Source organism: Myiozetetes cayanensis, unplaced genomic scaffold (genome assembly GCF_022539395.1).
Source record: "Myiozetetes cayanensis isolate MyiCay16 unplaced genomic scaffold, myiCay2020 scf283, whole genome shotgun sequence".
NCBI classification, from domain to species: Eukaryota; Metazoa; Chordata; class Aves; order Passeriformes; family Tyrannidae; genus Myiozetetes; species Myiozetetes cayanensis.
In genome coordinates this window covers 17,664-41,649 of record NW_026087503.1, presented here as the reverse complement: position 1 = coordinate 41,649, position 23,986 = coordinate 17,664, and the positions used below count along the sequence as shown (strand labels likewise).

The 23,986-nt window shown below is 51.5% G+C and overlaps 1 protein-coding gene across 1 annotated transcript; it reads right to left on the bottom strand.

The window, feature by feature from the left end:
* Window positions 1-34: 34 nt before the first annotated feature.
* Window positions 35-19,774, bottom strand: GON4L (gon-4 like). Its single transcript, XM_050322744.1, is given in 23 exon segments — window positions 35-573; window positions 1,082-1,184; window positions 1,592-2,309; window positions 3,042-3,249; window positions 3,644-3,757; window positions 3,927-4,046; window positions 4,411-4,554; window positions 5,134-5,277; window positions 5,806-6,003; window positions 6,592-6,773; window positions 8,180-8,426; window positions 9,243-10,546; window positions 10,549-10,867; window positions 12,400-12,516; window positions 12,941-13,091; window positions 13,178-13,322; window positions 13,998-14,172; window positions 14,585-14,671; window positions 15,411-15,609; window positions 17,485-17,588; window positions 17,800-17,840; window positions 18,388-18,490; window positions 19,625-19,774. Coding segments are annotated over 23 exon segments (5,088 nt in total). The 5' UTR covers window positions 19,640-19,774; the 3' UTR covers window positions 35-423.
* Between the last annotated feature and the right edge of the window lie 4,212 nt (window positions 19,775-23,986).

Sequence of the window (23,986 nt, the reverse complement as noted above, 5' to 3'; positions counted from 1 at the left end):
ACTTCCTCACATACAATCGACAACAAGGCAGGGGGAAGAACTTAAAAAAAAAGTCCCGTGTTCTTTCCACGTGAAAACTTGACTTCTTAGGGTACAATATTTACATCTTCTGGTCCGAAGCTGCTGGGCCCAACCTTTTTCCCCCCTCCCCGAGGGGGTTTCTCTGCTGTTTCTCTGCTGAAGCTCCCCAGGGAGGTTCTGGAGGACACTTTGCTTGGTGCCTCCGGTTTGGGACGGGCTGGGTGTTGCAGCTCCTCAGAAGTGGAGCAGGAAAAGCGAACAGAACCCGGGCAAAGGCGCCGCCGTCTCAACACCTGTGCAAACATCTTTTTTTTTTTTTCCCCACAGCACCTGTCTAGCAGCAAACTGGCAAAACAAAACGAGAAACCTCTCCCGGGGGGCAGTCAGTGTGTTTTGAACAGCTCAGTCATCAGGTTCTTCCTCGGAGAGCAGGAGGTCTTTGTCCGACAGCTGGTCCGTGTTGCTGGTGCTCGTGGCGTCCTCCTCGTCCTCGGAGCTGCCGTCACAGGACGTGTGGAAGAGCCTCATCAGCTCCCTGAACCTGTGGGACACCTGAGGAAACGAGGGGAACCCCACGTCAGCAGAGGCCTGAAACTGGAACCTCCTGTTTACAAAACACCCTGAGCTTTGTTATGTTAAAAAAAAAAAATTATATAAATACCACGAAGGCACTTGGTACAAGGAAGAGGGAAATGCAAGAGCAGCAGGTGGTTGTTCTCTCTGGAAGAACAGTTACATTCTACTGATTTGCAGGTAAAATCTGGCAGTTTGGGAAGAAGATTCAGAGACAAAACCAGGCAGATTGTTTGTGGAGGAGGAGGAGGCTGAAGAGCTGAGCAGCAGCCACTGAACCAACCCTGGCACCAAATGCGAGGCTCAAATATCTCAGGATTCCTGGCCCCAGGGTTTGTCTTGGTTTTGATTTCCTTGCAGCTGGGATGGTTTTTCATCAAATTTAAAAGTTTGGGAGGCTTCATGTGAACAGCAAAACCCCCAGCTTTCCTTCCCCTGGAGCCCCTTCCCCATTCCCTGGGAGCTCTCCCACCCCACGAGCCCTCACCTCGCTCGCCGTCTTGTTGCCCAGTTTCTGGGAGATGGCATGGAAGGTGTCCAGGTGGGCTCCTTTCTCCTGGCAGGTAGTGAGGATGACTCTGTCAGCCTCCCTGCAAAACAAGCAGCTGTGAAAACAGCCCAAAAACCAGCGATGGAATTCGAGTTCCATCCCCCAACCCACACACGAAGCCTCTTCCCTGGGCGAGGGATCCCCTCACCCCTCCTGCCACCTCCCCCCACAGCACCCATCTCTAAGCAGAGCTGCCTTTTAAAGTTTTTTTCGTGCTTTCAGCTGTTTTAAGGGTTTTTTCTGAAGGAGGAAAAAGGTTCTTTCCCAGGCTGAAGTGCTCCAGCAACAGGGGAGGAGCGAGCTCTGATGGTCAGAGGAAAGGAGGCAGGAACATTGAACCAGAGGGGGCAGAAAACGGGGATACAACAGGGAAATAAAAGAACCCTCTGCAATGTGAGAGCTGGGGCTGAAGAGTGAAGGCTGGAAAGGCAGGAAGGGCAGAAGTACCTGGTCCAGAGCACCACCTTCTCCCCGGTGGAGCTGACCTTGCTGTTCTTGGCACACACGGTGGCCTCCGTGACCTTCTGCTGCTGCTGCTGCTCCTCCTCCCTGTGCCCCAGGCAGGCTGGGCCCACCCTGGGCTGCTCAGGGTGCTGGTGCCCCTGCAAGCAGCTGTTTGCCTTCGTCCTGCCCTCAGGGGGGCCATCAGCAGTGCAGGCTGTGCCTTCTGCCCCCGAGCCACGGCCACCCCGGCCCACGGGGGCTTTGCCACCCGCGGGCACCCAGCCCTGCCTGGCTCCAGCCTTGCCCTCCAAAGGTGGCCCCTCAAGTCCTTCCCCTCCTGCTCCTGAGGCAGGGCCAGGCCCCCTGAGCCTCTCTGCTGGGTCAGGAGGAGGAGTCCCCTCGCTCTGTGCGTGGCAGGACCGAGGTCCCGGTGTCCCTTTTGGGGAAGGCACCAGCAGGTCCCTGCTCAGCCCCAGGGAAACTTCATCCCCGTTCCCTCCAGGCTGCTGGTCCAGTCCCTCTCTCCCCGCAGTGTCTTTGGTTTCCTGAGGTAGTTTTGGAGCAGTTTTTGGCAGCTGGGCCCATCTGGGGCCGGTGGAGGCAGAGTCTGTGTCCCGGGCAGTGCCCACAGCGGCACCTCCTGCCGCCTGAGCGTCGGGAGGGGCAGCTTTGTCACCACACCCCTGCCTGCTGGAGGCAGCTTTTCCTTCCAGGGGAGATCCTGAGAAGAAACCCAAGCAAAGGTGTCAGCAAGAAAAAAAAAAAACAAACTCCTGGAGGTTTTTAGCCCCTTTGGCTTTTAAAGAGATTTTTTTTTTTAATTTATTTTTATTTTAGGAGCCTAAAGCTGCAAATGGGAACAGCCTGGGGAGCAGCTTTGCTACTCCACCTGTGCTGCAAAGAAAACAATCTCCAGTCAAATTTTCTTCACCACAACTGTGGGAAGTGCTGGAGGCACAAAAAAAAACCTCGGGTGAACCGCCCAGAGCGAAACCCTGCAGGGAAATAAAAAAAACCAAAAACCACTGGTGCTCTTGGCACCCTGGTTACAAACCCAGCCCCTGAGGCTGCACCACATTTAAACCAACATTTAAACCTGGCTTTCACTTTGTGCTGCCTCTCAACAGCACCACAAACTCGGGTCTGGCACCCAAAGGAGGGAAAGATCTCCCTCAAAGATGTTTATGCTTAGATATTTATCCAATAATTGTGGTAGCCCGGCAAGGGGAGCTGAACTGGACCAACCCTTGGGAAAATATTCCCCAGGCAGGGGGAAGGTTTTATTGCAGGGAATGTTCAGCAGGAGGAACACAGGAGTGAAAAAAAAAAATGATAAAAATGGAACAGGATTATCAGAAATTCTCATTATTGCCCACTGGAGAGTCCTGGAGCTCAGCTCACCCCTGTGAGGGGAGGATTTTGGCCTGGCAGTGCCAAAAGATCCTTCACCCACCTGCAGACACGGAGTCCACTTTCCTGGGAGCGGGTTTGGCTTTGCCCTGGGCGTCCTCCCCCTCGTCCCTGCTCTCCAGGAGCTCCTCTGCAGGTTCCCTGGGCACCCCAGGATCCTTCCCTTCTGGCTGAGGGCTCGACTCCTGCTGGGCCAGGCTGGCACTCAGCTCCTGAGGGTCCGTCCTTTTGTAGAACTTGCTGTCACACACCTGCAAAGCGACCCCAGGGGGCACAGTCACACACCTGGGATGGGCACCCCGACCCACCCCACAGCTCTGCCTTTGCCTCCCAAGCAGCCCTGGCCCTGCCAAAGGCTTCACTTTGGCTCTGTGGTTGTTATTATTATTATTATTATTATTATTTTATTATTATGAACAGGCACAGGTTCCACACCAGCACCTTCCACTCAAAAAGCTCGTTCGTGAACCCGAAAACAACACCAAAAATGACATCATTTAGCACAGCAAGGAGGGAAGTGAGGAGCAGAGAGGAGGCAGGAGAAGGCTGGGCAGAGCTCCAGGGAGGCAGACACTGCTGGACACCTCGGGATTGACTCCCTTCCTCATCCCACATCATGTGGGGGACACGAGGGCCATCACTGACCTTGCTGCTGCAGTGGCTGCAGCTCCTCCTTTTGCTCTTCTTGAGCTTGAGGTCACTGCTCCCTTCGTGGCAGGCACAGGGACACTCCTTCATCCCCTCCACCCACTCCACCTCCTGGAACAGACACGGCCCCAGCTGCAGACACACGGACACGGGGGGCACAGGGGGGCTAAAGGGGTGGGTGATGATGCAGGGCAAGCAGAGCACAGCAGGAGCACTCCAACCCCTCCCAACCCATCCCCCGTGGCCATCCAGCAGCTCAGAGCCCCCCCCCAGCCCCCACCTTGTCGTTGTGTTGGCCCCCAATCTCCTTCCTCTTCTTGCTCCTGGCAGCCCCGTGGATCTTGGGGGGCTCGTCCTCCTCCTCTACATCTGGCAGAGACACCTCCTCAAAGCCATCAAACTGCAACAGAACAGAGCACACAGCGTTGCTCCCCAGCTCTGTCCTCCCCCAGGGACAGAAATCCTGGCCAGAGAGGTTTGGAAGGGTTTCCTTTTCAGGTCCACCCCCAGGGACAGAAATCCTGGCCAGAGAGGTTTGGAAGGGTTTCCTTTTCAGGTCCACCCCCAGGGACAGAAATCCTGGCCAGAGAGATTTGGAAGGGTTTCCTTTTCAGGTCCACCCCCAGGGACAGAAATCCTGGCCAGAGAGGTTTGGAAGGGTTTCCTTTTCAGGTCCACCCCCTCCTCTCCCTGGTTGAAGTTCTGCCACTCCCACCACCTGCTTTTTTCAATCCCTCCTGGCCTGGGGAAAGGGGCTGGTGCACCTCGTATTCCTTCTCTTCTGTCCAGTTGATCTCCTCGAAGTCCCCCATCCTGCTGGCCGAGGGCCTCAGGTGGTCGAAGAAGACGGAGAACTCGTCCTGCAGGTGGTCGTGCCCCTTCAGCAGCTGCCACATCTGGGTCTTCAGCTGCAGGAGGGAAACCCACGGGGAATGAATCTCCTTCCACGTCCTCACATGGCCCTCTGAAGGGTTCCCCAGGCAGGTGGAGCATCAAAGGCTTGTTAAGCCCCCCTCAAGGTGGATGTCTGTTCTGAGCTCATTCCACGCCCAGCCATCAAATCAGCCTGGAATTAACCCCTCCAGAATTCCAGGCAGATTCCAGAGGGGGCACCAAGCTGAAAACCTCACCTGCAAGGTGCCAAGGGGGAGGTGGGAGAGAGGAGACAGGCAGGGCATCAGCTGGGGGCCCCTTGAAGAGGCAGCTCCAGTTCTCCCTCAATCCAAGGCCAGGTTGGATTGGGCCAGTGGAAGTTGTCCCTTCCCAGGGCAGGGGGTGGAAGAGGAGCAGCTCTGAGGTCCCTCCCAACCCAACCCAACCCAACCCACCCAACCCAACCCAACCCAACCCAACCCAACCCAACCCTTCCTGTGGTTCTATGGATTGAGCTGTGCCCCAAAACTCCTGCCCAGGAGCAGCACAGGGGGACAGGGGGTCAGGCTGGAATCACCCTGGGGGTTTGGGGGGAAAAAGGGACACCTGGTCACCTCTGCAATCTCCTGGGGCAGACAATCAGCACAGCTCTGCAGGACTTTGATGATCTTCTGGTGGTGGGCAGGGTTCTCAGCGAAGCAGATCTCCAGCTGCCTGAGGAACTTGCGGCTCTTCTCGAAGGCCTGCTGCTCCTCAAACTGCCCAAAACCAAACCCAGGCACCCCTCAGGCCCAAAAACACGCTCCCAAACCCCTCAGGTTGGCTTAAACAAGCCTTAAAATTCCCGTCCTGGTCTTTGTTTTCCCCCTGCATTGGTGCTCTCCTGGCAAATCTGGGGGGACGCGGAGGAGAGACCACGAGCTTTGTGTAAATCAAAATTACACCAGCCAGGAAGCTCTGCTTCAACCACCTGCTCCCAAAACAGGGGCTGGACACTCTCAGAGAGAATGCAAGAGGTGAAACCCTCTGGTTTTTTAAGTGCAGGGCTGACCTGCAGGCCAAGGAAACCACGGTTTGCTTCATCTGCACAAGTTGTGATGGAACTGGGAAAAGTCCCCCCAGTCACCCCCAGCAGGAGATTTCCAACCAAAAACACCCCAGTTCTGATGAAGAAACCAACAAGTGATTTCCCAGCCCCCTTGCCCTAGGGAGAACTCCTCATCCTCCCACTCCCACAGCCACTCAGGATGTTTAAAATCCCGCCTCCCCCTTCCCTCCCACCTTACCAGCCCACACTCCAGGGCCTGCTCTGGCAGGAGGAAGGCAGCAAAATCTGTGAGCAGCTGGGGCCAGTCGTGCAGCAGCTTCTGGAGGGTGGAATAGAGGTCCACAGCTGTCCTCTTGCCCGTGCTGATCTCAAACTCGTAGATGACCCGAAGGAAGTCTTCGTATTTCCCTGGAATGTGCTGCAGCGTTTCACGGACCTGGCAAGGGGCCAACAGGACTCAGTGACAGCCAGGAAGGAAACAAAATCATGGAATACCTTGTGTTGGTCTTTAAAGATCGAGTAATTCCTCTCTGCCACGGGCAGGGACACCTCCCACCAGCCCAGGTTGCTCCAGCCCAGCCTTGGACACTCCCAGGGATGAAGGGGCAGCTTCTCTGGGCAGCCTGGGCCAGGGGTTTCTTCCTGAATTCCTGTGACCTGGTAACCTTTCATCTCCCCCCACCCAGAATTTACAGGGTGCTCCCAGTTTTGTTGAGCCCAGCTCTTCCTCCAAGAGCCCCCTGAGCCGCTCCCAGGAGAAGAGAACCCACCATGGAGCTTGGAGTCTCAGAGGGGTCTTGGTGCTGTGGAGCCACCTGAGCACCCCCAGCCCTCCAAATCCTCCACTCCCACCTCCCCCCTCCAAAAAAAAGCAAGAAAACTCACAGGTCATGACAGGGGCGGTTTGGGAAGCGAAGGGGCCACTCAAGGGGTGTGTGAAGAGAAGCAACCCCCACGCCAGCGCTCCCACAGCCACACCTGGCAGGCTCAGATCTGTGCCAGGGGCACTCCGAGCGTCCCTCACCCTGGTCAGGTAGGCCTGGGCAAAGGCCAGGTCCTTCTGCTCCCTCAGGGGGTCCCTCTCCAGGATGTCCTCGTCGTAGAGCAGCAGCAGCTTGGAGGTGTCTTTGCTGCCACGAGCCCGGCCCCGCTTGTTCCTGGTCCTGTGGGAGCTCCTGCCCTTCCCAGGGGCCTTCAGGTTCTCTCCTGGGGAGGAGCACGGGGTGAGTTGGTGGCAATATCCCAACAGAAAGGCAGGTTTCAGGCTCAGGGACGAGTTCTTGTCTCTCCCCTGGGAGTGCAGGAGCAACACAATTCCCAGGTTGGCCAAAAAAAAAAAAATAAAAATCTTACAACTGGCTGTTTGCTTTCACAGCATCTGACAGGAAAAACCTCTGGATAAAAACCCACGAGCTGTTCCTCGGCTCCAACCTGCTCAAAACCCAGCAGGTTCCTGCACTCCAGGGCAGGACAATCAGAGGCACAACGAGAGCATCGGAGCTGGTGCTCGCTCTGCAAACTTTGAGGTCATTATTTACGCAGCAGAGCTAAAATCACAGATGACAATCACACAGCCAGGAAGGAAATGGGGGCACTCAGAGGGTGCCACATCAAGATTTTCGTGCATTTACCCTCAGGAATCTGCTGGTTTAATGGGTTGAGGTTCAGCTCCTCCAAGCTCATCTCCCACTTTGCTGGACCCTGTGAAGGTTTTGGTGAGGGAGGCAGGAGGGGGTGAAGCAGAAGGGAACAAGACTGGGAAATCTCTCCTGTGCACCAGTGAACAAATGCTGTAGTTCAGTGTGTGTTGTATTTGCAGTCAGCTGAGCTATGAGCTGTTGATCACTGTTGTTTTGAACTCAAGTGCCATTCTCATCCAGTGCAGTATTATGACATTTCTGTGTGATACCCAATTTCCCTGTAGGAGTCCCATGGATTTTCCTGTTCCTGTTTGAAAGCCTTATTGACTTCCTGTGTAATTTTAGATGGGCATCTTTCTCATGCAAATTCCAACATTTTCCATAAAGTTATTTGGGAGGTTTGGGCTTTCTTTTACAAGTTGGAAATAGTAACAAAAAAAAATTCCCCACTTTGCTGTCTGTAAGATTCTAGTAACTGGAGGGAAAATTTTATGTTTGTGGATTTTCAGTGTTAAAATATTTTTCCTCTAAAGAACCACAAATAAAAGTTGCAACGAAGATGAGTTTTCATTTTCCTCGGTCACACTTTTATCATTACGTAAGCAATCCTATCTTCATTTTCAAAAATACCTCATTTAGAATCATGGAATCTGAAATTATGCAAGACATCATTAATTGAGAGACTTAAAGCATCGCCCTGGCTCGTGTCTCCCAGCGTTTTACGACACTTTGTTTTGTTTCATTTCTTTTTCTCCCCCACTCCCCACCACACAGAATTCGGCTCAGCAAAGATTTGGCTGCTCAATATTGCTCTGACAGCTGAGACAAACCACAAACCTGCAGATTTCTGAGGCACAAAAACCACTTTAGAACAGACCTAAGGCCCCTGGGCCAGGAGACTTCTGTGGGCCCTGCTTGGACAGGACTGTGATGAGACACAAATTGCAATTCCAGGAAAACCCCAGCCCTCACCTGCTGGAATCCTGTGGGTCTCCACCTGGGGGGAAGCTGCCTTGGCCAAGGTGAAGGCAGATTTGGGCTCCTCTGATGCATCCCCGCAGGTTTCATCGTCTTTCTGTGAACTCTCTATGCCTTCCCCTTCCTCCTCCTCCTCTTCCTCGGGCTCAGAGTTCTCCTCCTGGGAATTCTCCTCTTCAGAATCTCCCTCCTGGCTCAAACGTCTCTCTGTTGCAAGCCAAGTGAGTTTTTCCATGGTCTCCTTAGAAAAGCAAAAAGAGCATCACAGTTGTTTTATTTTCTGGTTTAATGTCCTTCAGCAGCCCCCTCCCTGCCTCATGATTCCAACAGCCAATTTCACAGCCCCAAAATTCCATAAAGGAACAGAATTCGAGACCCTCCAGAGCTGCCTGTTTAGGTTTTTTTGTTGGGTTTTTTTTTGTTGGTTTTTTTTTTTGTTGGTTTTTTTTTAAATTGGGAAAAATTAAATTTCAGGATCTGCCACTCAGCAGATCAGGCCTTGAGTTAAGAGATGGGATTCCTTAAGGATCATCTTGGCTCTTCAAGGCCTGCTGGAAAATTAATTGTCACTTGAAGCTGTTCCTGCTAAAGAGTCCTTGCAACTCCTTGTAGAGTTTAAAGAAACAGCCTTTTTATACACCTGAAGGAGCGAGTTTCAAAATTATCTACCACATACACTCTTTACAAAAAGTCTGCCTTATCTAAATAGACATTTGGTTACATAAGGTTTTATCACTTCAAACAGATTAGGATTCCCCCACCCCTCTTCTGTCTCCCTTGCAATGCTGGAAGTCCTTCCTGCCTTCTCTGACAGACCCTTTTGTTTAAGTAAATTAGCTTTATCTTAATCACCCACAGTTTGGGCAGCAAACTGCTTCTTTCAAGCAGTCATGACTTTGCAAAGTTACACTTAACATAGATAAATTTTACTAACATAACTAAATTTTTATTCTATTTTATCTCGTCTTTATTTCAGGTTCCCACCAGCAAATCTTTTTCTTTGGAGCTTTGATTTTTTGGTGGTTTTTTTTTGGTTTTTTTGGTTTTTTTTTTTTACCTGGAGCTCCGGCACCGACAGGACCGACTCCTCCGAGGCCGACGACATCTCCTCGTCCTCATCCTGGGTGAAATCATCGAAGTCGTCCTCCTCCTCCTCCTCCTGCCCTTCCCTGTCCCCCGCGGCCTCGGGGCCCGCCGGGGTGCCCACGGACTGCCCATCGACACTGGACGAGTCCTCGGGCCTGCCCGGGGGGCTGCTGAACTCGGGCTCGCCCTCGGCCGGGCACGGGGGGTCCCGGGGGGATTCACCGCTCCCCGGGGGCCCGGAGACCACCACGTCCCCCTGGGGAGGGGACTGCAGGGCCCGCCCTTCCTCCTCGCCCTTCTCCTCCTCCTCCTCCTCGCCCGCGGCGCGGTCCCCCTTGGGGTCCACGGCCTCCACGTTCAGCTCCTGGCCCAGCCCCAGCAGGAACTCCTCCTTGGGCTGGGTGGGTGGCACCTCCCTCCTCTGCCCGGCCTTGCCCTCCCCGTCGGGCTCCTCAGGGTGGGTTTTGGCCGCCTCGTCCCCGCGAGGCTCCGCGGAGCTCCCGTCCCCATCGCCCGCCTCGTCCCGGCGAGGGGAAGGCTCCGGGCCCCGCTGCTCCTCCTTCTCCTCCTCCTCCTGCTGCTGCTGCTCCTCGGGGCACAGGGACGAGCAGGGAACCAAGAGCTCGGGGGGCTCCACCTTGGGTTCCCCCGTGGGGAACCCGCCCCGGGGCAGCCGCTCCTCGGCCTCGCCCCCCGCGGGCGGCGCCGAGAGGCCCACGGGGCTCGGCGACACCAGCAGGGACGGGATGGACGAGGTCACCAGGGGCTGGCTCAGGGGACACGGGAACGGGGCCGGGTTCACCAGCAGGGTGGTGAGCGGGATGGCCTGAGGGCCGCGGCCCACGGCGGCGCCGAGGGGCTGGATGACGTTGCCGATGTTGACCACCTTCACCGTGGCGGCGGGGACGGTCAGGATGACCGGGGACGGCTGGATCAGGGCCGAGGGTTCCATCAGCGGGGCGGTTTTGCTCCCTTTCTTCCTCTGGCAGCCCTTGCGGACGCAAGGCCTGCGGGATTTCGGCCCGGCCAGCGCCGGCAGCATCAGCTTGGGCTGGAAGGCGGCCGGGTCTGGGGACACCAGAGCCGGTGGCACGGCGGTCGAGAAGGTCGGTCTGGAGTCTGGGGGCGCAGCGGGGAGCACCTTCTGGAATTCCAAGCCGTCCCCGCCTCCCAGCACCGCCGGCACGCCGAGGGGCTGCACCGCCGGCACCGCCGGCATCACCGGCACCGGCCGAGGGACCTGGAGCACGACTTTGCTGGGAGGAGCCTCGCCTGGGGACACTTGCCAGGCTTCTGGGGGTTGGAATCGCTGGAGCTGGAGCTGGGCTGCACGCCGGGGTTGGGGCGGATCAGCACGGGCTTCAGCGCCGAGGATCTCTGTCTCCTCCACGCCCGCCGGGAGAACCGGTTGGCCAAGGGCTTCAGGGTCAGGACGAGCCCCTTGGGCATGAGCAGAGGGTATTTGTCATCGTGCTCCGCGTCTGGAGCTTCTTTTGCTGCCCCCAGAAAGGCAGACTCTGCAGCTGGTGAAGCTGGCATCTCCTTGGCATCTCCTGCCAGCTGCTTCAGTTCCTCCTGGATGGAGGGCAAGCTTGCCTGAGGGAGCAAGAATTCATCAGGGTTTGCTACTTATGGGCTGTTCCCACCTTCCCACGGCACCACAGAAGGGGACAGAGAGCAACTTCCTCCCACAGGTGGCTTTTTGTTCACTTTCTGCTGTTCTGTATTGCTTAATATTAGTTTAAATTCATGATCTCTGAGATCCATGAGGAAAAACCCACGAGGAAATCAAGGAAAACCAAGAAAACCAAGGAAAACCAAGGAAACCCAAGGAAAACCCACAAGAAACCCAAGGAAAACCCACAAGAAACCCAAGGAAAACCCACAAGAAACCCAAGGAAAACCCACAAGAAACCCAAGGAAACCCAAGGAAACCCAAGGAAAACCCACAAGAAACCCAAGGAAACCCAAGGAAAACCAAGGAAACCCAAGGAAAACCAAGGAAAACCCATAAGAAACCCAAGGAAAACCAAGGAAAACCAAGGAAAACCCATAGGAAAACACAAAGGAAACTCAGGAAACCCAAGGAAACCCAGGGAAAACCCACAAGAAATCCAAGGAAAACCCATGAAAAACCCAAGGAAAACCCAAAAGAAATCCAAGGAAACCCAAGAAAATTCAAGGAAAACCCACAAGAAAACCAGGGAAAACCCACAAGAAACCCAAGGGAACCCAAGGAAACCCAAGGAAAACCCACAAGGATCCCAAGGAAAACCCACAAGGAAAAGCAGGGAAAACCCAAGGAAAAGCAGGGAAAATCAAGGAAACCCAAGGAAAACCCACAAGAAACCCAAAGAAACCCAAGGAAACCCAAGGAAACCCAAGGAAAACCAAGGAAACCCAAGGAAAACCCACAAGGAACCCAAGGAAAACCCACAAGGAACCCAAGGAAAACCCACAAGGAAACCCAAGGAAAACCCACAAGGAAACCCAAGGAAAACCCACAAGGAAACCCAAGGAAAACCCACAAGGAAACCCAAGGAAAACCCACGAGAAACCCAAGGAAAACCCACAAGGAACCCAAGGAAAACCCACAAGAAACCCAAGGAAACCCAAGGAAAACCAAGGAAATCCAAGGAAATCCAAGGAAAACCCATAGGAAAACCCATAGGAAAACCCATAGGAAAACCCATAGGAAAACCCATAGGAAACCCAAGAGAACCCAAGAGAACCCAAGAGAACCCAAGGAAACCCAAGGAAAACCAAGGAAACCCAAGGAAAACCAAGGAAAACCAAGGAAACCCAAGGAAACCCAAGGAAAACCAAGGGAACCCAAGGAAACCCAAGGAAAACCAAGGAAAACCAAGGAAACCCAAGGAAAACCCACAAGAAACCCAAGGAAAACCCAAAAGAAATCCAAGGAAACCCCAGAAAATTTAAGGAAAACCCACAAGAAACCCAAGGAAACCCAAGGAAAACCCACAAGAAAACGAAGGAAACCCAAGGAAAACCCCCAAGAAACCCAAGAAAAAACTAAGGAAATCCAAGGAAATCCAAGGAAAACCCAGGAAAACCCCCCAGACACCAACCAAGCAACGGCACAGAACCCAAAGGGAATAAAGAAGCACCTTGAGCCAGAAGGGCAGCCGATGCTCCTCCCTCTCCACGGGCGCTTTCCACTCGTGGGGCTGGATTTCCTCGCAGCACTTCACCAGCACAGGCAGCTGCTTCGTCTTCTTGTAGTACTGTGAGGAGAGATGGGAGAGAATTCCAGGAATCCCGCTGGAATCGGGGTTTCATTTCCGACATTTCCGCGGGTAGAGCCTTGTTAAGGCAGCGATGAGAGCGACTTCACTGCACAATCCTCCCCCTCCCATCCCACCCTGGACTTTTGCTACTCAAAAGGTTGTATTTATGATTTATTTATTTCTTTTTTTAAACCAGGATTACTGAAGGAAACTGGTTGTACCAGGGCTGTGTTGGGCTCTGAAGAGCCAAGACAAAGCATTTTTAAAGCCCAGGGGATGAAATCTTGTGGAATAAACCCTCATTTTTAACAAGGGGGTGACAATTTATCAGCCAAAAAAAAAAAAAACAAAAAAAGAACCCTGGGATAAGCAGCACAGCCCTCCTGGTGTAAGAAAGCCAGGCTGGCAGTGCCCCCCTTACCCTGACGATGTTGTCGGGGGCTCGGTTCATGTTGAGGTTCTTGATCCTCACCGTGAGCTGGTGGGCGGTTTTGGTGGGCAGGAGGTACTTGCTGATCAGGGGCTTGGGAAACTCCGTGCCCTCGAAGTGCTTCAGCCCCAGAGCCAACAAACTGGGCAGGGGGGAAGGAAAAGGGAGGTGGGGAGGGAGGTAAAGAAGCCTTCCAGCCCCCCCAGAAATGCTCCTTCCACCACCTACTTGTCCTCTGCCTTGGTGAAGACGATCTTGTCCCGGGGAGGGTTTGCCCTCAGGGAGCAGATTGGCAGCAGCTCTGGGTACATGAAGACTCTCCTCGTCGCAAAAATCCAGGCCAGTTGCTTTGGCAGACAGGAAAATTCACTGGCTGGGGGAGGGGAAGGGAAAGAATTAACAGGTAATGGATGTGAAGAAACGTTTCTTGAAAACACTATTTATTTTACTCCCTTTCACTGCAAAAAGAGATTCCTGTTTTGTTTTTTTTTTCCAGTTTTTCCTTCTAAGTTCACACCACCAAAAGGTAAAATTCCTTCTCCTTCCCATCTTTTCTTTTGCTTTATGTAATGAGAAAGCTCTTGGGAGTATTTCAAGTGATTCCCCTCTCTAAAGCAGCAGCAAAATCCCAAACCAAGTGTTTGGAAACAGTCTGGAAGCTTTTTTTTTTTAATCCCCAAGGAAAGGAGTTATCTCCCTGCTGTGTGCTGACCAACACATTTGGAACAATTAATTCCAGTTTCACTGTCCCCCTGATGGGCTTTTGCAGCTCAAGAACATCATTTGAGGGACAATAAATGGCTGGATTATGATGTTAAATAAAACTCAACAGGTTGTTTAACGTGCTTTACTCTCTGGCAAGATCAGGAAGCAAAAAAAAAAAAAGGAGCCAAGGGGGTGGTTTTATCTAAAAATATCTAAAAAAAATAAAAAATTTAATTAATTTAATTAATTAATTCTTAGGTGGGACCCCCCTCAAGGTCAGGCTGGGAAGTTCCCTCCACACGTGGAATGATCTCCCTGTAAACCCTCCCTTCCCCTCCCGTACCATTGTTCTTCTTGACAGCTTTCCTGGGGCTGCAGTCCACGGGCACCCGGGCATGGAAGTCCTCCAGGAGCCTGAGGGCTCCCTGCAGGTTGCAGGGCTGGAACATGGTCTGGAATTTGGGATGGAGCGGCAGGCGGAGCAGGGTGGAGCTGCGGGCGAAGTTCCCCAGCTCGTTCTGCAGGGCCAGACACACAGAGAGGGTCACAGCAGTGCCCCCCACACGGGGAAAGCAGGGAAAAAGTGCCAAAAATAAAACAAAAACAGCATTAAAAGCCTTATTTTGAGGCAGGAACAGAGGATTCACTGCAGGGGAGGTGAGCACCTGGCACGGGTTGTTCCCTGCTGTCCCCACCCCTGGAGGTGACCAAGTGGTTGGAACTGGATGGTCCTTAAAGCCCCTCCCAACCCAAACCATTCTGAGGGGTTTTTTATTTTTCTGCAACCCCCTCATTCCCTGGAACCTTTCCGAGGCCTCTCTCAGTTTAATTAAATTAATTAAATAAACCAATCTCCCTAAATCTCTCTACAGGGATCGTTCCAGGGAGCTATCAGAACTCCTGCAGCTCTGATTTCAGGCCCATCCTCACCAGGAACATCCTGGTTGTGCCGGCCTCGGAGCTCAGGGCGGGGTTGCAACTCGCCAGGAGATGGATTTGGGTCAGAAGCTGAACGTGCTGGAAGGATAAAAGAAATAAAAAATCAAAATCACACAAAGTGTTATTGTTGGTTTTTTTTTTTTTCAGTGTCTCAAAATACCAAAACATTTAAAAAAGCACCCCGAAAAAATCCCTGTCTGCCTTTTAAACACCAGAAAACTCGAGGGGGAAGTTTAACACCCCCACTGGCTGGAAGTTCACCACCCAGATTTTGAATGCACAGAATACACAGAATTAATTACCTGTGTGATCTCAGGGCACTTCCCCAGCTCTTGTGCCAAAATCTCACAACCAAAACAACCCACACAGAGAGCTTTTGGTTGGTTTTTTGTGGTTTTTTTTTTTTCCCCTAAATAAATACATAACCATTTCTTCAGCAACTCGAGCCCTTGAGAACTGCCCATTCCTGAATTTCTACACAGAAAGTGTAGAAATTCCAGAAAGCTCCAGGGATTTTTTTTTTGTAGTGGGGGGAAAAAAAAAAAGAATCTAAATTAGATCAAGAATAATATTCCCAGACAGTAAAAAAGAAGGTGATGAAAGCAGAGGATTTGGACAGATCAGGCTCAGGATTCAGAGATGCCCAGAAGGAAGCCCTAATTCCCACCCTCATCCCAACTGTCTTGGAATCAAGGCTGTGAATGCCCCTAACAACACCCAGGTGCAGCTTTTCCAAGGAATTCCCCTTGGGAAGCAAAGCCTCGGCTTCCAGAGCCCCCCCAGCCCAGATTTCTCATCACACCCCACACTTCCTCACCTGCTGCATCTGCTGCTGCAGCCTCTTCCTCTGGGCCCCGTCCAGCACGAGGCTCTGCAGGGGCTTCTCGCTTGGGGCTTTGGATTTTTCAGCCTCCTGGGGGGGTTTGATGGAGGATTTTTTCATCCTCAGCTGCTCCAGCTGCTCCTTCACCGTCCGGTGCTGCTCGTTCAGCAGATTGGCCAGAGGTTCCTCAAACCTGGTTGCCACCAGGCAGAGCAAAATGGGAATATTCAGGATTTAAAAAAAAAAAAACACTCCCCAGTGATCCAGGGTGTTTTGCTGTGTCTGGGAGGAGCAGTTCAGGTATCACCTGTGCTCCTCAGGTACCCCCCAACTTGAAAAATACCCAATTATTTACACCTAAGTCTTCTGCCCCACCCGCTGCTGGAGCTGTGGGAGGCACTCCAGGTATTTTGGGTGGCATTTTGTCATCTGGAGGGGCTCCAGAAAGGCCTCAGACTGTGCAAAACTGTTATTTATTAAAAAAAATTAACAAATAAATTACTGCCCAGCTTTATGCAGAGGACTCTTCTACAAGAAGCAGCAGAAATGGGGATGTATTTGCCACCAGCCTTTCAAAAACAGTCTCAACCATCCCCTGGCTTTATTTATGACTTCATTTTTATTTATTTCATTTCAGCCACCCCAGTTAATATCCTGATTTCTGCTGATTATCAGCTTCCCACCTGTAACAGGCCTGAAGTCACCTGTGAGTCAAATTGTTCCACTAATGCAGGGTGTCATAAAAAAACAACAAACCCAGCAAAAAAAGATGTTTTATGGGACATCTGAAAATCCTCCACACAAACAAAACCAGGCAGGGAAAAATGAATAAAACTCCCCATTATCACAGCCAAATGAATAAAAAAATAATAAAAGAGAGGGAACAAAGCTTCCTGGCCTCGCAGCCTGTAGCTGGTTTTGCAGTTGCTGAGCTCCCCTCTGGCACTGCTCATCCCAGGGGGAGGATCCAGAAACTCCAGCCTTCATTTTAGCTCCTTTCCCAAACAGGAACAGCTGCACCTCGAGCTGCTCTGCCCCATAAACAAGGAGACATCACCCCCTCCTGCAGCAGAGCCTGGGTAAATCCAGAATTATCCCCAGAAGGAAATCCTGGAATGGTTTGGGGGGGAAGGAATTGGGAGCTCATCTCACTCCCACCAAGCCCTGTCCAACACTCCAGCACTTCCAGGGATGGAGCTGCCTCAGGCCCTCTCCTCTTCAAGGTTATAACCCAAAAAAAATCATCAAAAGCCGATTCCCAAACTTTAGAGCCGCTTCATTCCACGTTCCAGGCCTCGTTTTCCTCAGAAAAGCCCAACATTGCATCCAAGTTATTCCCTCAAACTGAAGGTGACCCATTTGGTCAAACCCTCAAGGTGTTTTTCTTGCCATCCCAAACCCAGCAGGGCAGTAAGAGAACTTCACCCTCCCCTGCAAGAAGAGGAAGGTTTAGTTTGGATGTTCCAAAGAAACCCTTCCCTGTCAGGGTGGGGAGGTTGCCCAGGGAATTATGGATTCCCCACCCCTGGAAGTGTCCAAGGCCAGGTTGGAGCAACCTGGGCTAGTGGAAGGTGGAATTATAGTTGATCTTTTGAGGTTCCCCCCAACCCAAACCTTTCTGTGACTCTGCATTTAGCACAGAGGTGAGAAAACATCTCCCTTCTGAAAGGCCTTGGCTGCTTCCCCCGAGAGGCAGCACCAATCTTGGAGTGCAGACACTTCTGAACGTCTCCCTCTCTCTGAGGGGACACCTTTCCACCACTGTCACCTTCTCCAGGTGCACCACAAGCAGCAAAGTTAAACAGCACAAGCAGCAAAGTTAAGCAGCACAAGCAGCAAAGTTAAACAGCACAAGCAGCAAAGTTAAACAGCACAAGCAGCAAAGTTAAGCAGCACAAGCAGCAAAGTTAAACGTGGCACCCAGAAATAAAAAAACAAGCAAACAGGGTGGAGCATCCAATCTGTGTCCAATCCCACAAACAATCAAAACACCTGCCCAGGCAGCTCCTCCCTTCGTGGGGGCTGCCACAGCAGGGCCTTCCACCCCAAACAAAGGCTCCCAACCCACCTGAGAGCCTGGGGGGTGTTGAAGTTGGGCCGGGGCTCCGCGACGACGTCCTCGTCCTCGGGGCCTTCGTCCTCCACGTGGGAGAAACCCATCTCGTCCTGGAACTGGGGGGGACAGGGAGCAGCACTCAGGGGGAGGGCAGCCCAGGGACAACATTCACACTGTCTGTGGTCAACAGAGCTCAGGGGGGACCTCTCAGCACCTCTGCAGGGGCTTCAGGGAGTTCCTACAAAATCCCCAGCCCGGAGTGACCCCGTGGTGGCCTCGGCACAGCCCGCCCCTTCTGAGAGCTCCTTCCCTCCCCCCAGCACTTACTGTCTCAAACAGCTCCTCCATCAGCTCGTTCACCTCCTTCTCTGCGAGTGAAAATGGAAAAGAAGGGTGAATATTCTGACTCTGGAAATCCTGTTGTGATATTAAGTCGTTTAAAGGAACTTCTCTCGCAGAGAGGGAAACCCTCCTCTTGCAGAGAAAATCGACCCCTGATAATTCCCTTTTTAATGCTGGGTCAAAAATAACTTTACTGAGATTTTGTGTTGTGTTTTTGAGTCAAAACAAGCTCATTTTCACAGTTAAACTCAAAGTTATCTTAAGCTGTAGCAACACCCCAAGCAAAGGCGGTTTGCTGCAAAGATGGAAAAGTGGTATCTTCATAAAATAAGTTGAAGACTGAGAGGGGAAATTTAATTACACTCAAGAACAAGGCAAACACTCAGGTGTGAACTGGCTGAGGCTTTCAGGTTTGTTATCCCCACCTAAATATTGCTGGGCAGGCTTTGCCACGGGGGGTGAAGCTCCCACCAGGCCAAAGGGTGGCCAAAAGCCAGAGCAGATTTTAATCACCCTGCCCTGCAGGGTGTAAGATCCTTGCAAGATCCAAAGGGATTCCCCAAAAAAACTCACTGGTGATCCTCACAGCACGGTCGTTCCTGAAATCCTCCGGTGTCCGGCTCGTCCAGATCCTCCAGGAAGTTGTACTCGGGGTCATCATCATCATCAGCTTCATCTGAGGGGAAAAACATTCAGAGAGGTCACTGCCAGGCAGGGAGGAGCACTTTGCTCACTGGCAGGGCTGGGATTGCTGCTGGCAATTGTTTCTTTGGGGGAAGCCAAAAAGAAAATCCTAACCCTGCTCCTTCCAAAGTGAGCTCCCAGCACCCCAAACCTGCAGCCCCTTCCCGTTTCACAGAGCCAGTTTTATTCCCTGGGACCTGAGTTTTGCCTAAATTCCATCTAATACAGTTATATCATCTCAGTTTGTGGTTTATATTCCACTTGCACGTGTGAAAATCCGCTGTAGGCAGCTGTAGAGCAATCAGCAAACACAGGGGGAACAGGAGGCCAAGCCCCAAAGATTGTTCTTGTTCATTCTCAAAGAGCAAAAAAGCTCTTTCTACCCAAACAAACCCCTCTCAAGGAGCAGGACACGCTCAGATTCAGGTGGAGGGACCTTAAAAACCACCCAGTTCCACCCCACTTCCACCACCCCAGGTTGCTCCAAGCCCCATCCAACCTGGCCTTGGACACTCCCAGGGACGAGAGAGCTTCTCTGGGCAAGCTGTGCCAGGGTCTGCCCACCCTCACAGGCAGGAATTTCCTCCCAGTATCCCACCTAACCCTGCCCTCTGGCAGATTGAAGCCCTTCCCCCTCGTCCTGGCCTCCAATCCCTCATCAGCAGCCGCTCTCCACCTTTCCTGGAGGCTCCTTCAGGTCCTGGAAGGCCTCAATTGGGTCACCCCGGGGGCTGAACAATCCCAATTTTCCCAGCCTTTCCTCCCAGCAGAGCTGCTCCATCCCTGATCACCTTGGTGCCTCCTCTGGCCTTGGCTCAAGAAGTTTGGGTCACATCCAACCTCTCCCCTAAACCTTCCTCTTTCTGCTCATCCCCAACTTGGATCAACCCCAGGGGTCACCTCAACCCCATCCCTCAGCTTATTAAACCCCTCCAACCCCAAACCCAGCATCCAAACCCCCCCAACCCCAAACCCAGCATCCAAATCCCCCCAAACCCAGCATCCAAACACCCCAAACCCAGCATCCAAACCCCCAACCCCAAACCCCATCAAACCCACCCCAAACTCACCAAACCCCCCAACCCCAACCCCACCATCCAACCCCCCATCACATCTGCCACGTCACCTTCGTTCTCCACATCGTCGTTCATGAGCCCCCCCAGCCACCTCTTCCACTCCTCGTCGTCGGCCGTGTTGGGGTCGTACATGTCGGGGGTGATGTCGGGCGCGCGCAGCTCGGCCTCCAGCTGCCCCAGGGGCACGTCCTTCAGGGGCCTCTTGGAGCGGGTCCTGAAGGCAATCAGGCTGTCCTCCAGGGGCTGGGGACAAGGACACTGCACTCACCACAGCCCTGCTTTCCCGAGAGCCTGGAAATGAACCCGCCCCGCTCCCGCCACGCGGAATTTCGGCGGCCGAGAGGGCCGAGCTCCCACCAACCGCTCTCCCTCTTCATCAGCTCATTTAATCAGCTCACACTAAACCCTCACCAGCAATTTCCACTTTCAGGGTTTGATTTTCACTTGTGTTTATGGTTTTTTTTTTTCCTGTTTTGCTGCGGTTTTTTGCCCTCCCCGCTGCCCGAGGTTAACGTGGAGCAGCAGCACAGGGGTTGTCATCTCAGCCCAGCCCTGCACAGAGCAGAAACGCTCTTTCCATCATTTACATGAGGCAGGGCTTCTCTTACAACCACTTTCCTCAGCTGATGAATAGGGGATGGTAAAAGGGGTGAGAGTAAATAGGGGGGGATGGTAAATAAGGGGGCATGGTAAATAAGGGGGAGGAAAATAAGGGGAGGGAAAATAAGGGGGGATGGAAAATAAGGGGGGATGGAAAATAAGGGGGGATGGTAAATAAGGGGGGATGCTAAATAAGGGGGGATGGAAAATAATAATTGGACAACCAATTTCCTCAGCTCCAGTTTGGAACTCGGCTCAGTTCCACAGTAAACTGGGACAACCAATTTCCTCAGCTGGGAAATAAGTTGATAGGAAATAGTTGATAGGAAATAAATAATAGTTGATAGGAAATAAATAATAGTTGATAGGAAATAAATTATAGTTGATAGGAAATAAATTATAGTTGATAGGAAATAAATGATAGTTGATAGGAAATAATAGTTGATAGGAAATAATAGTTGATAGGAAATAAATTATAGTTGATAGGAAATGATAGTTGATAGGAAATAAATGATAGTTGATAGGAAAAAAAATAATAGTTGATAGGAAATGATAGTTGATAGGAAATAAATGATAGTTGATAGGAAATGATAGTTGATAGGAAATGACAGTTGATAGGAAATGACAGTTGATAGGAAATAAATAATAGTTGATAGGAAATGATAGTTGATAGGAAATAAATAACAGTTGATAGGAAATAAATAACAGTTGATAGGAAATAAATTACAGTTGATAGGAAATAAATAATAGTTGATAGGAAATGAATAATAGTTGATAGGAAATAAATAACAGTTGATAGGAAATAAATAATAGTTGAAATAAAGGCAGTGAGAGACTCGTGAGCATAAATACAAAGTGGGGTTAGAAGAAACTAAGAGTCTGTGTCACTGACAACATTCCTTCATTAGATATTTTATATATATATATAAAATTATATATATATATACTACAGATACTTCTGTTCTCTCACAGAGCCCATGTCCTACACACTGTGGAGATTCAATTCCATAGAATCCCAGCCCCATGGAATGGTTTGGGACTTAAAGGGACCTTAAAGGGACCTCAAAGATCATCCTGTTCCAACAGAGGACACCTTCCTCCCGAGCAGCTCGCTCAGAACTCCACTTCTTATTTAAATTTACAGGAGCAGAGCAGAATGCACTGAAAGAGGGGCAGAAAACACCCAGAAATTCACCTGAATTCCAACAGATTTTGGCCCAGTTAAACCCCCCCACTGCACCTGGAAGGAGTCCATGCACACGGGGCTCGAGGCCAGCTCCTCATCCACGGCGTGGAGCTTCTCCATGAACGAGCTGTCCTTGCTCTGCTTGGGTTTGGGGGGTGGGGGAGGCCCCATGGGGACGACCTCGGCGCTGATGTGCCTCACCACGGGTGAGGTGACCTTCTCCACCTGATCAGAGAAGGCCTTCGTGTTAAAAAGCTTTTATTTAGGGAGCAGATTTCAGTTTGTGGGGTTTTAAATCAGTTTGTGGGGTTTTTTCTGGAAATGGATCCTTCCTGTTACACACTCATTTTGATTTTCAGAAGGCACAGAGATACACAAACACTTGCAGGAAAGGAGATTTTTGGGAGGTTTGAGTATCGGTCTCAACATTTCTAGAGCTGATAAACCAGTTATTGTGGCAGAATAATCCAAACCCATGGTGAGTAAATGGGGAAATATCAATATAATATTGCTCTTCCTGACTGCAGGGTCAGTTCTCAGGCACTTTCTTGTCCTTCTCTGCTGATCCTTGGTCCTTATCACTCTGCACCTACCTGACAGTGCACAGAGTCACCCCAAACACCTTTATTTTTCTATAAAACCCACTTTCCCCTCTTCAGCCAAGCCCAGACAGCAACTCCCCTGCACTCCTCTCAAAAACAACCAGAAAAAACCAAACCATTATCCAAGACAAAGGTCTTGGAATGGAATCAGCTGAGTGCCCATTTCAGAGCTCTGCCCTTCGCCAGTTTAGGGGACCCTAAACCCCCCCCCAGAACCTGGAATAGGCCCGGATTTGGGGCTAATAAATCAGGAATAACGACTGGGAGTCGATTCTGAGGAAGGAAGGAGTCCTCCCCTGGGGTTCACCTCACAGGCAGTGCCCCCCTCCTCGTCCGACGAGCGCCGTGTCCGGGATCTCTTGGCCCCGCGGGGAGAGGACGCCGTGCTCTCCACGTCGCTCTCCAGCAAGCTCTGCAGGGCAGGACAGGCACAGTGGCCTCCAACCCTGCTTCAGCCAGCACTTCAAAGGCTCTTTTTTTAGCCAAATTAATTAACAGGCCGACCAGACACGAGCAGGAGGTGACAATGAAGAGGGTTCTCTCCTGCCCCCAGATCTTGGCACAGGCTGCACTCACCTCTTCTGCAGTCTCATCCTCATCCTCATCCTCAGGCTGGTATTCCTCATCAGATGAATCATCCTCCTCCAGGGGAATGTCCACAAACTGAGGTGGCTGCAGCACAGGAGAAGGGAGTGATTGATTTATTTATTTGAGGCACAAAAATCACACCAGGAAGACTCCGTGCCCTGCCTTCAAACAGGGAAACGTGCAGAAGAAGCAGCAACAACAACCAGAGCCTGGGCAAAGTCCTTCAGTTTGCTCAAATATTTTTACAGGCAGAGGTAGAAATCAGTGGGGAAAAAATTAAAAAATAAAATCAAAGTAACAACCCCCAGTGTGGGGGTGGGGGGGATTTGTCATGTTTTGGTTAACAGGAATTTTTGGTGTCCCAGGGCGGGAAACTTTTGAACAGGTAGAGTCTGCAGAGCAAAGATTTCTAACTGAGGAAACACCCTGAAGGTCAGAAAGGAGCTGCTCCAGCCCTCCAGAAGCCCCCTGGCTGGGCAGGTGTGGCCTCCACCCCCTCCCCCAGCAGCAGCAGCTCACTCACCTTCGCCTCGTTCGCCTTCTTGATGGGGGAAATATTCCACGTTGGGATCACCTGGGGAGAGCAGAAACCCTGGAGCTGTTCCAGAGCTGCTTTCACAGCTCAAGGGGACTCTTAAAAATCACAGGAGCAGCTGGGCCAAGCAAGGCCAGAGCTCAACCAAAGGCTTCAAAACCCCTCCTGGGATGTCCACCCTCTGGGGGAAGAATTTTTCCAACATTCCCCTGCTGCTCCCTCAGGCCCTGCTCCTGCTTCCCACCCAGGCAGGGGGAAGGTGCCACAGGAAAAGCAGATTTCAGACTCACCACCCCCTTCTCCACAACCTCCTTCAGTTTGGAACGAGTCATTTTGGGCTCCTGAGGGGGTTTCAAACAAAGACCAGACCTCTTTACTGTGAAACTTTCCTCTTCCTTTAAACCCACTCCCTTTAAATTCACCTTTAAATCCACCCCCTTTAAATCCACCCCTTTTAAATTCACCCCCTTTAAAACCACTCCCTTTAAATTCACCCCCCTTTAAATCCACCACCTTTATATTCACCCTCTTTAAATCCACCCCTTTTAAATTCACCCCCTTTAAATCCACCCCTCCCTTAAAATCCACCCCTTTTAAATCCAACCCCTTTAAATTCACCCCCTTTAAATCCACCCCCTTTATATTCACCCCCTTTAAATCCCTCCCCTTTATATTCACCCCCTTTAAATCCAACGCCCTTAAAATCCACCCCTTTTAAATCCACCCCCCTTAAAATCCACCCCTTTTAAATCCACCCCCTTTTAAATCCACTCCCTTTAAATCCACCCCCTTTAAATCCACTCCCTTTAAATCCACCCCCTTTAAATTTACCCCTTTTAAATCCACCCCCTTTAAATTTACCCCTTTTAAATCCACCCCCTTTAAATTTACCCCCTTTAAA